This window comes from Hemiscyllium ocellatum, chromosome 7, assembly GCF_020745735.1.
Source record: "Hemiscyllium ocellatum isolate sHemOce1 chromosome 7, sHemOce1.pat.X.cur, whole genome shotgun sequence".
Classification (NCBI taxonomy): domain Eukaryota; kingdom Metazoa; phylum Chordata; class Chondrichthyes; order Orectolobiformes; family Hemiscylliidae; genus Hemiscyllium; species Hemiscyllium ocellatum.
This window is the reverse complement of record NC_083407.1, coordinates 76,450,985-76,463,832: the sequence shown is the minus strand read 5'-3', so window position 1 is coordinate 76,463,832 and position 12,848 is coordinate 76,450,985. Positions and strand designations below refer to the sequence as shown.

General features: G+C 36.7%; 1 protein-coding gene across 1 annotated transcript in view; it reads left to right on the top strand.

Annotated features, from left to right (window-relative positions):
• The first annotated feature begins 297 nt into the window (after window positions 1-297).
• zswim2 (zinc finger, SWIM-type containing 2) overlaps window positions 298-12,848 on the top strand; it is a 32,068-nt gene continuing 19,517 nt past the window's right edge. The window contains exons 1-5 of the mRNA XM_060828123.1: window positions 298-447; window positions 2,209-2,285; window positions 4,580-4,620; window positions 5,752-5,971; window positions 8,754-9,002. Coding sequence (XP_060684106.1) covers window positions 298-447; window positions 2,209-2,285; window positions 4,580-4,620; window positions 5,752-5,971; window positions 8,754-9,002 — 737 coding nt within the window. The remainder of the gene's footprint in view (window positions 448-2,208; window positions 2,286-4,579; window positions 4,621-5,751; window positions 5,972-8,753; window positions 9,003-12,848) is intronic.

Genomic DNA, 12,848 nt, shown 5'->3' with positions numbered 1-12,848 from the left:
CCATACCCTAACTTTACGCTAATCTGCATGTACATGTAAGACAGAATGGAAATAAAAGTAAGACTTTTGGAGTGATTGACAACTTTGAACTCCCAAAATGTAACTGTAGAAAACTGTAATCTTATGGCACCACTCAAGGAGTAACCATTACAATTTGATCAATGCAGTTAAGTAAACTATTCTGATTAGTCTTTGTTGTAAGTTGAGAAGAATTCATAGACGTTATTAGACTGTTGTGTATTAGTTCACTTTATTTGTTGTTCTTCAGACATTTGAGGTTTCCTGAACCTTCTCAACATGGCACGAGCAGTTCAACTGAGAAGAGCTGCAACTGATTTAGTTAGCTGGCATCAGGATCAGGCACTCAACACCACAATATACATTCTGAGAGAATTGGGTCCAGTTGGTTTTCTTCTTAAAGAAGAAGGTATATCTAAATATTTTAAAGTAAGTATACAAAATTTAATAAGACTTCAGATTTTATTATTTGGAAATGGTTCCTTATCAAATCTTTTACTGCTGAAAGTTCTCAGTATTTCTCAGCTTTTATATTTTAGATGGTCATTTGTTGTTTTCATTGGCTTATATGAAAAAACAGGAAAGTGAAACGAAGTAATATTTGATTTCCATGTTTACCAGTACCAATAACACAAAATTCTTTCTCAAGGTGCAGTTTTATACATTGTCTTTGCAAGCACATTTCTAATGTTGACTAACTGGCACATTCTATTCCTATTCCTTAAATTGTGAGCTGTGCTTTTCACAGAGATGAGATGTCCAGAAGATAAAGTAAACTCAGATTTACAGTTCACAAGGTGAACTTAATTTACACTTGCTTAGAGGTATAGAGAGCAAATAAATCTCATATCAAACTAATGATCTGAATTTTCATAGTTCTCTTGTTACAATGTATGGGACTGAATTTTATTCCTGGTTGTAGTGGTCTGTAGTGTGCCAAATATCACACCATAGAACTATCACCCTTTCTGTTGCCAATGTCTTTATTGCAGCAAATTTGAAGCATGCCATTCCTGTGATTATTACAGGTCTGCTGTATGCTGCACAGAAAATGTGGCAAACACTTGCAACACTAACTTTAATGCATTCTCATTCAGTCCCTCTATGATCCTTAATATTGAAATTTCACCTACTAACACAGATTATGTAGTGATTTTCAGCTCCGCTCAGCTCCTTAGATTTGCCATCCCTTCTGACAGTGGTGATTGTTTGCCATTGCTTTTGCAATGCTGGTTACTTGTTGAAATGATTCGGATAAGGGCAACCAATCAAATGCAATTGATGGAATAAATATCAGACAGATTTAATTAAGAAAGCCCACCTGTGCTGTCAGCTGGTGAAGAATTTTGTTTTAGTTAAAACTGAGTATCACTCTTCACCCTGAGTGAATTTAAGTGGAAGATATTTTTTATTGTTTTGGAGTACTTCAACATGTTTGTTCTTTGTATTTCATAAATATGGATGAATTAATGACCTTGAATTTGCAAGGACTCAGGAATGACAGTAGAGAAAGAATTGGAAAGAATTAAACAGAATTTTAGAGCACAAATACAACCCCTCATTCATACCTCAGACGAGCCTCCTCTTAGCTTACTTCATTTCATCTAATTGGCAAGTCTCTTTATTTCTTCTGGTACCATGTAATTATCAAGCATCCCCTCAAATTCACTTGCATTATTCACCTCAACTACTGCAAGTGAGAGTGATTGTCTCATCCTACTAGGTTAAATAAAATAAGTGATCAGTGGGACAGATGAGATCAGTTTAGAATGGCATCATGGTTGATGTTGAATGCAGGGTCAAAGGGCCTGTTTTTGTGCTATAGGTTTCTATGTTCTATTTTCAAAGTCTGAAGTTTATAAAAACTGCCAAATTTTGGGAAACATTGTGTATATAAATGAAAAAATGATCAAGACACTAATCTGGCAACTGAACGTATAAAAGGGAATAAATCATGTTTTAATTAGATAATAATATATTTTTCTTCATGTAAAAATAATTCTCAGATTCTTCTTTGAGCTTGAACATGGTGCAATAAACGTCAGGTGACAGTAACAATGACATTTCCACTTATAGAAACAAAAGAGAAAAACGTCTGAACTTGTGAAACCTGTATGTGAACAGACATGATGCTGAATATGTATAGACATTTAGATTACATTAATCTCAATTATTTCTATTTCCTGGAAGGTGAATATAGGAAACATTCACACCTGCAACTGTTCCACGTTTCTCAAAGAGAAGGACCTCTGCAAGCACATCTGCTGGTGAATTCATTTTCTTGCATGGTTTTTGATTGACAGTTTTCTAAAATATCTTTTTAAAAAGTGCTGTACTGTATTAGTAGCACTGCTACTTGGAGTTTTCTGCAAATAGTAGATTAAGCTGCTGGCTGTAATTTATATAATGGTTTTAGCTCTGTTAGGAACATAGCTTTTAATAGTCTTCAGTACAATGGTAAATTGATTTGCCCATAGCATCTTCAAAAGAGCACAGCTCTTAATAGCTATGCGACTGGTGTTTTGAGGAAAATTGCAGTTAATTTTGACTATTGAAAGGTGAAAGAAATTACTTACACAATTATGGCCACACAAGAATTTAATTACTGTCTTAAATTCACCCAAATTAATCTTCAAATGTTTTAAGCATGTCAGCTCTAACTTGAAAATGCAAGCATTCAACCATCCTGTGACAATATAAAAAGGAGAAGTATGTCTGTAGCTCATATTTGCTTTTGTCTTAACTGGGGAAAAATTGACAAAGATGTTGGCATTGTTCTGGAGTTTGTTTTATTGAATTGAAACTATATCTTTCTTTAATTCTAAGTTTTACTGGAAGTGGTAAGAGAGCCAAAAATTGTGTTCATGTTCTAGGGGAATTCAGTATGCTGAGGGAGCACAATTTGTTCTCACTGTGTCTTCAGGAATATATATTTATTTGAAATTATATTATTTAAAGAATTGCATAAATTCCAAACATTTGCATTGTAATTAAAAACAAAATGGAAGGCTGAAGTGCTTTCAAAAGAAACTGATGTACTGTGTTTCACCAGGAGAGGATCTGCCAATTTGGACCTTCCTCTCATTGGGGACCTGCTCAGCAGATGTCAGCAATACAAGTGGCTGATCAGCATATTTTTCACTTTGTGGATGTTAATTGAAAAGTCTCAGAGCCAGGAAAATTCAGCACTAATTGCATACTGATATGTATTTGGCCAGTACTGAACTTTCCCAGCATAGGCACCTCCCAATCTGCATTTAGAAAAGGAAAGGATGTCAAACAATGTTCTTTCCCAAAGAGAGGCCATTAGTCATGCAGCTGATGTTATCTGAATCACTGCTGTTAAGGGGGCTAATTTGTAATGAATTTATTTTGTACAAGTAGGTAGCATATCAAATATCTTAAGTAATCAGATCATAATGACAATTCAGTGGAAGGGAAGTATTAACAGCACTCCCTTTGCAATTCTATTTTCACAAACCTAAGCTGTCAAAGCATAATTAGTATATTAATGAAGACATGATCAAGTGTGAGAAAATATTGCTCCAATTCTGCAAATTTATCCAGTGAATAGTTCAATAGCCAATAATCCCTTCATTCAGAAGGTCATGAATCTTTGGAATTATCAAACCCAGGGTGTGTGCATGCTCCAGCATTGAGGATATTTAAAATTGATTTAGACATTTTTATTCACTCAAAGTCAAGGGATATGAGGAATGGGTAGAAAAGTGAAGTTAAGAGAGAAGGTCAGCCAAGATCACATTGAATGGTGAAGCAGACTAAAAGACCGTATGGTCTATTCACGTTCCTATTTCTTACGTCCAGATGTGTTTTCTTCTCTTTTTGTTCAGATGACTGACCTTAACTGAGATAGGAATTGGATGCTTTGGTTACTCACAGTGCCCAGGGGTTTAAAAAAGCTAAATTAGCCATGGTTTCTGTTCCTAATTGAACAACTTGGGGGGGGAAAAAAGGTAACCTGTTTTTTCTAATCGACTCCTTTCAGAGATGTTATTACACGTGTCTGGATCAGGTGGGACTTGAACCCGAGCTTCCCAGTCTCAGGATAGAGACTTACCACTGTACTACAAGAGGGCCCCCACACACAGAGCAAGTACAGGTTGTTTTGCTATCGCACACATTTCATCAATGCAAATTCATTGTAATGTGATTGACAAATAGGGAATGTTGTTTCTAAACCACAAACTTTTAAGCATGTGTTGGATATAGCGTGATTGCCTCACCGACACTTTAAATGTGATTTGTGTCGCGTAATTTTTGTGTAGCATGGGGGTCACACAGGAATACAACTACTGTGTAATAGCAGAACTACCTGAATTGCCCATTGTAGTTAGGTGCCAGCATTCACTATTGAGACTCCCACATGAATAGTGGCCAGGTGAAAAATGTATTAGATTGCTTTGAACACCTGAAATCATTCCCCAGAGATGTTTTCAAAATACAAGAAAATAGAAAACAACTTTAATATAGTGACTCTCATTACTTTAATTGATATTTTGGTATTTTTGGATTTATTTTAACTTGTTTTGTTTTCAAACAGGATTTTGTTAAAGAAGTTTAAACTACCACGTGGTCATGAATGTAAGTTTGATAATTCAGTTCTTCAGTTATAGATTGAAGATTTTAATAACGATAGTACCTTGATTACCATGGCTAGAGGTCTCCAATGTAACTGATCAGAGCACCTCAGTTTCTGTTGAGGAGGCTCCTCCCACTTGTACTTCCCTTAGTCACTGGCTGGAGCAGACTCAGTCTGAAAACTGTACACTGTTGGGAAAGAAGGAATTCATGTTAAAAGGCTTTATTTTGGGCTTTTCTAGTCATTCCACAACACTCACTGAACTGACAACACACCACAGAAAATGACTCAATACTATACTCTAGCATTTGCATCTAGAATGTGTCTCCATTTGACTGGAAAATTTTCCCTCTTCTGTTCCGCACTTTACTAACTATAAAAGAAAAGTACAACTTTAATTGCACTGTGATAATTCCTTTATGATCTCCTGAATTAAGCCCTTAGTGTTGCAAATTGCTTTGGTTTGGTTTATTGAAAACTACTCGGTGGTATTCCATTTTTAATGCAATTTATAAAATAATACAAATGAAAAGGAGTTTAATAAATGATACAGGTTCCCTATTTGTTCCTTCAGTAATTGCATTATGTAGCTGAGCTAAACAAATGATAAGTTTCAGGACTAAGCTAGTCTCCTTACTGAAAATGGAACAATTGAGTACAATAATTGGGTTAGGAAGGTAAAATTAACAAATTAATATTATCATTCTGCTCAGAAGTGGGTTTGAATAATTATTTTTCAAGGACAGCATCAGGTTCTGTCAAGGCGTAATGTATCATTGAATAGCTTGCTACCACTCAATATCAACTTCACATGTGAAAAATTGTAATTTAAGTGAGATACAAGGAAACAACCAGGACCTGTAGGACAGTTCTTCAGCATAAGTCACTAGGAAGAATAATTGAAAGGAGAATCAGCTGTTTTAATAATTGATTCTATTTATTATTTAACTGTGGATTTATGCCTTGTCATAACATAAAATGGTGATCAGACAATGTAGATGTATTGCATTGATTTTAGAATTGTATGTATAAGGTCTAATTATGAAATGCTGCTTTAAAAATAATTACAATTTTAAGATAGTTTCATATGTGTTGGAGTGAGTATGCCCTTTTTGGGTCTGTTCTCCTTTCAGATGCTTTCCAACTTGGCCTTGTGGACCGAGAAATCGAAATATTGTTGAACAGTCTTCATACAGAACAGGCACCACAGCCACTCCTGAACAAATATAAAAAAAAGCAAAAGGATGAAGAAATAGTTGGTGCTGTATGTCAGAAGGAAATTGATCCAGAAGATGTCTGTCCCATTTGTCAAGAAGAACTATTGAAAAAGAAAGAACCTGTAACATATTGCAGGTTAGACATGCGCTGCTTGTATTTTAGATTGCATTCTAAAACAGAGGAATAGAATAAGGAAGGGAAAACAAAACTTCAAAAAAGCTTGCAAAATATTGTTTGGTCACCATGGGTATATCTAAAAATTTTAACAGCTTCTATTTCAGGTGTGATTTGACAGAGGACATGAGTTGATATTCTTCATATTTTGATATCATATACAGTACTGTGTACTTGGAAAAAGTGATAAAGAATATTCTTGCTTATTTGACTAATCATGGTTGAGCAGAGTTTAAAATAAGAATAATCAATTTCATGTGACTTTAAATTCTCAAATTGGTTTATTTTAAAAATTTTAAGGAGTTTATGAATCTTTTGCTTTCTGTACTTTACAATGGTGGTTTTTGGGAGTGTGGAACTAAAATTTATTATGTTCTGTTGCTGCTTCACAACCTCACTTTGCATGCCTCTAAAGTAAATAGGAGATTCAAATATGTTAATTTACAGATAGTTACCACTGAAGAATGTGGCTTTACTTACTCAGGAGTTGCCTTGCCACTTTTGTGTGTTAAAGTTTGGTGTGTGATACCCTACAATTAAAATAATATAGTATCATCGTGGAATGTGGGTAGTGAAATGCATAATGCAAAACTGATATCACAGTTATCAGTGTTTAGTTTTTTAAAATTCATTTGTGGGAAGTAGGCATTGCTGAATGGCCAGCATTTATTTCTCATCCCCAATTGCCCTTTAGAAGGTGGTTATGAGCTGCTTTCTTGAATTGCTGTAGTCTATATGCTGTGGGTTGACCCACAATGCTCTTCGGGAGTGAATTCCATGATTTTGAGTCAGCTACAGTGAAGGAAGAGTAATAAATTTCCAAGTCAGGATGGTGAGTGGCTTGCAGGGGAAGATGCTGTCCAAGGATCTATGATGAATTCCTGCAGTGCCTCTTGTAGATCGTACACATTGCTGCTCCTGAGCATCAGTGGTGGAGGAGTAGATTCTTTGGATGTGGTCAGGCATATGGAGAGTATTTCTTCACACTCCTGACCTGTAGAAGATGGAAAGTCTTTGTTCGAGTCAGGTGGTGAGTTACTTGCTGCAGTGTTTCTGCCCTCTGAATTGCTCTTGTAGCTACTGTATTTATGAGGTGAGTTCAGTTGAGTTTCTTATCAATAGTAACCCCAAGGATGTTGGTAGTGGGGAAATTCAGTGATGGAAACACCACTGAATGTCAAGAGGCAACAGATCATGTGTTATTGGAGACAGTCATTACTTGGTATGTGTATGTTTTTGCTGCTTGTCAGCCCAAACATGAATATTGGTCCAGATCTTGTTTCATTTGAATATGGACTGCTTTATCTAGGAGTTGCTAATTTCATTAATTTGTTATTTATATTGATATTTTTAAGGGACAAAGTTGAAATTGTCTATGTCCTGTAGTCTTTCCTTTCTCTTGCAACTTACAATTTTTAAAAGTCTAACCCCAACTTGCTTATTTGTATAATCTCCTCCAGTTTTTTTAAAACATAGTTAGTATTCTGCAATTTGTCCAAAGATGGTTGGGTGAATTGGCCATGGCAAATTGCCTATCGTGATGAAAAGCCCTTCCTGATGAACGGCTTTTGCCCGAAACGTCGATTTTGCTGCTCGTTGGATGCTGCCTGAACTGCTGTGCTCTTCCAGCACCACTAATCCAGAAATTGCCTATCGTGTCCAGGGGTGTGTAAATTAGGTGGATTGGCCATAGGAGTTGCAGGGTTACGGGGATAGGGTACAGAGGGTAGGTCTGGGTGTGATGTTCTTCGGAGGGTCAGTGTGAACTTGACAGCAAATGGCCTATTTCCACACTTTAGGGATTCTATGTTTTGATCCTTGCTGATGTCACTAAGTATTCAAGTTTAAAATTCTGTGGAAAGAGTGGGATAAAAATATTACAAGTTGAGAGCAAATATCTAAATGATGGATTGCACATCAACTGTTTTACATAGATTCTCAGCAGAAGAACACATAATTCAAGCCCCCCAGCATCTCTCTCACACACACACACACCCACCACCCACCCACTAAACAGTAAAGATTAGAGTATGCTAGCAGTAATCAGTGGCACCCATAAGATGGCACTATTGTAGTTACAATGCTTATTAGTGAGCTGTAATAGCAGTGTCTGAGTACTACACAGATAGTACTTTTGAACAGCATATAACTTTAAAATTACAAGTATATCTTTTATCTTGTCACCTTTGTCTAGATCATGTTTATTATTTTTATGTAAAACATTACAAAGATGAATAAGACAATATAGGCCATTTATGCTTGATTTTTAAATTTTCTTTTAAACTTTTGCTCCTTTAATGAAAAATGTCTTCTCAAAATGCCTTTGAATTTGTTTGCTATATGATTTTCATGGAGTTACAAGTATTAATTTCATATTTTCCCTTTTTTTTGAAACAGAATGACGTCAACGATTTAGATAGTGGCTGTTTGTTAGTGATGGTTAAACTGCTGTATTCATCTTTCCACGTTTAATATACCTTATTACAACCTTTGTTTAACATTTGCACCAACATAGGCATTAAAATCCCACTTTTGATTGCTGAAGCAGTGTTTCTGGAAATAATATATTGACATCATCTTATCAGCTAATTAAAAAATATAAAAAGAAAAGCCAAATGTAAATATTGTAGTGAGCATATTTATAGTGTACATTTTTGTGAATGTCCTGTTAATAATCGCCTTCATAATGTTTAATAGTTGATTATGCAGACAACTATGGTGACAATTTGTTTTCTTTGTACAGGTATAGCTGTGGAAACAATGTCCATATCAAATGCATGAAAATTTGGGCAGAACATCAGGTAAAGACTGAGAGTGAAACCATTGCCAAATGTCCTCTCTGCAGAAATGAGTTTGCACCACTTTCTCTCTTGCAAGAAGAATTTAGAAACTCCACAAAACTTTTGGCTGCGGAAAGAGAAAGACTTGACAAACACCTTGGTATTCCATGCAACAACTGCCAGGTTTGTCCAATTCAGGGCAAATGCTATAGGTAAGTTGATTTCTATTTCAAGTTAACAAAACTCTAACATATAGCGGTTTGCTATTTTGATTAGAGCATCTACACCACTTGCTGCATCTTATATATGTTATCTTTAACATTCACAGTACAGATCTCATTAAATGCTCTCTAGTGTGATGAAACCTAAATGAAGAAAACTTGGGTTCTTTTCATTAGAGCAGAGGAGATTATATGTTGACCTGATAGATTACTGTCATGAAGGTATGCAAAACTGTAGTTAGAAACAAATTTTCCGGTGATGGATGTTGAAATGCCTTGCAGCCAACCACCTTGAACATTTACTCTATGACTGATGAACTGTGGCATCAGTGTGTACCATCTATATGAAGCACTGCAGTAACTCAATGCTCCTCTGACAGCACGTTTCAAACAAAACATCCTTGTCACCTAGAAGAACAAGGGCACTAGATACATGCAAACAATTAAACAATGAGAGAACCCAGCACGTCAATGAAAAAGACAAAGCTTTTTAACTATAATGATTTATATTGGCCTTGTCTTGAGGTCCTTTATGACATGGATGCAAGTTTTCAACCAATTTGATTCACTCCATATGATATCAAAGAACAACTTCAAAGGTTATCATGATTTGGAGATGCCGTTGTTGGGCTGGGGTGTACAAAGTTCAAAATCACACAACACAAGGTTATGGTCCAACAGGTTTAATTGGAAGCACTAGTTTTCGGAGCACCGCTCCTTCATCAGGTGGCTTCCCTGGTGTATCCTGGTGTTGTGTGATTTTTAACTCAAAGATTATCAGCCTTGTAAACATTCTGACAATCATACTGATTGCACTCCAGAATTAGCTGTGCCCTGAACCAGGCTGTTCAAGTACAACCACAGCAATTGAATCAATTCAGCAATGTGGAAAACTGTCCAGTTATATCACATCTACACAAAGCAGGATAAATCCAACCCAACCAATTTACTGTACCATCAGTCTGTTCTCAATCCCCAGCAAAATAATGCAAGGTGTCAGTGACAGAGCTATCAATATTCAACACACCACTCACATCATTTGTATGATCTTTTGATCCCTCTACCCATTGATAAATTCACCTGTAAATTCTGTGCCTGTGTGTTTTTCCTCGCTTATGAAAGGGCAGTGCTCTGAAAGCTTGTGATTTCAAATAATCCAATTGGATTATAATCTGATGCCATGTGACTTCTGACCTTGTCCACGCCACTCCAAGACTGGTACCTCCACATCGAGACTTAGATCAAGGAGAGTACAGAAGGGGCAATTGGATTTCAGATCAGATCAGAAGTTTAAGCTCTTGAACATACATTTTAGGGTGCAAAACAATTTCCCATTTAGAAATCCCTAAAATTTTAGGCAAGAATCCACAAAAAGAGCCCAAAATAAAGCTCACCCAACTATGCCATCTCCAATCATCAGACGGACATTAATAGATTAAGTGAATAGGCAAAACTAAAATAAATGTAATTCAACGTAGGAAAGTCTGAGATCATCCATTTTGACACTGCAATTATTATTAATTATTATTAACTAATTAGAACTTGTTTCATAAATCAAGCCTATATGTCCCAGACTATAAAAGAATGTGGCATAATCTAATTGAAGCGTTTAAGATGAACAAATGAGCTAGACTGATATCCACTGGAGTTAAAAGATTAAGAGGTAAGTTGATTAAACATATGATCCTATGGTCATGACAGAATGGATATGAAGATGATGTTCCCTCTTTTTGGGGAAATCTAAAAATAGAAGTCACCGTTTCAAAATAAGTGATCACCCAATTAAAATGGAAATGAAACTACTGTTTTTCTCTTTGAGTAGTTTATGGAAATGCGTTGGAGGTATTCTTGGATATTTTTAAGACTTAGGTGAATAGATTATTGTTGATCAAAAGAGGTAAAAGGTTATAAGGAGAAGTGGCAGGAATGTGTATTTTAAGATTGCATCATCAGCCACAATCTCACTAAATGATGGAGCAGATTCAGGAAGTCAAACAGTCTGCTCCTGTTCCTTGTTCTTATGTTTGTAATCCAAGAAGCATTCTCATCTTAGGAAAATAGTTGGAAGAAAGGGATTGGGCAGGGAACAACCATGAAGTACTATACAGCGAGGGGGAACAAAAAAAACTAGACAATTTAAAAATGCAAAATGCAGAGAATTGGCTAATGGACAGGAAAGAGTGAATGGGGATGAGGAGTTCTTCAGGTTGGCGACTAGTAACCAGTAGGGTACAAGTGGGATCAGTGATGGACCTCAACTGTTTACAATATATATATTATTGACCTCTAAGAAGGGAGCAAATGTACTAAAGTCAAATTTGCAGATGTCACAAATATAGGTGGAAAAGAAAGATGCAAACAGCTTACAGAGATGTTGATAGGTAAAGTAAGTGGGCAAAATGTTGGCAAATGGAGTATAATCATTATGGAAGGGAAAACAAAAGACCAGAATATTACTGAAATGGAGAAAGTCTGCAACACAAATAGTCTAGGGAGTTGGTGCGAGATACTTGTGCATGAAACTCAGAAAACTAGTACATAGATACAGCATTGGGAGCTGATGGCCTACTGGTATTATTCACTAAAATGTTAATCCAGAGACTCAGGTAATGTTCTGGGGATTCAGGTTTGAATCACATTGGCAGATAGTGGAATTTGAATTTAATAAAAATTCTAGAATTAAGAGTCTGACGATGACCATGGAAACCATTGTTGATTGTCAGAAAAACCCATCTGGTTCACTACTGTCATTTAGGGAAGGAAACTGCCATATTACCTGCTCTGGCCTACATATGACTCCAAACCCAGAGCAATTTGGTTGACTCTTGAGTACTCTCTGGGCAACTAAGGATGATCAATAAATGTTGGCCTTGCCAGTGATGCCCTCGTCCTATGAATGAGTAAAAAATAGTAATCAGGAAGGCTTAATGGAGTGTTGGCCCTTATTTGAATCTAGTTGGAATATAAGATTAGGGAAGTCTAACTGCAACTACAAAGTGCTGATGAGACCCTGTCTGGAGCACAGTGAGCATTTTTGGTCCTCTTATTTAAGGAAAGATACTATTCAGGCAATTCAAAGAAGTTTGCTAGATTGATTTCTGGGATGTAGGGGTTGTCTTATATACAAAGATTAAACAGTCTGGGATTCTACTTATTGGAATTTAGAAGAATGAGAGGTGATCTTGGTGAAATAGATAGGCTTCTTAAGGGGCTTGACAGGGTAAATGCTGAGAGGATGCTTCCCCTCTGTAGGATTTCGGACAAGAAAGCAGAGTCAGGATAAAGGGGTGCCAGTTTAAAACTAAAATGACTAAGAATTTCTTCTTTGAGAATTGAAAGCATTTGGAACTCCTCGTTACGGAAGGAGAAGAGTCTTGTGTATATTTACGGCTGTGATAGATTCTTGATCAGTAGGAGAATCTAGGGTTATCGGGAAAGTAGATATCCAGAGTGTCAGATCAGCCAAGATCCTGTTGAAAGATGGAGCAGGCTTGAGGGGCGAATTAGAATCTCTACAATGTGGAAACAGGTCCTACGGCCCAATAAGTCCTCACCAAGCCTATGAAGAGTAACCCACCCATTCCCCTCCCCTGTATTTACCCCTGACTACCTGCACATCTTTACGACTGTGGAAGAAAACCGGAGCACCCAGAGGAAACCCATGCAGACACGGGAGAATGTGCAAACTCCACACAGACAGTCACCTGAGAATGGAAACAAACCCGGGTCGCTGGCGCTGTGAGGCACCAGTGCTAACCACTAAGCTACCGTGCTGATCCAAGTTGTAACACGCAGTAGATTATTTTGGAAGAGGTTGAAGTGTGTAAAACAATTGAG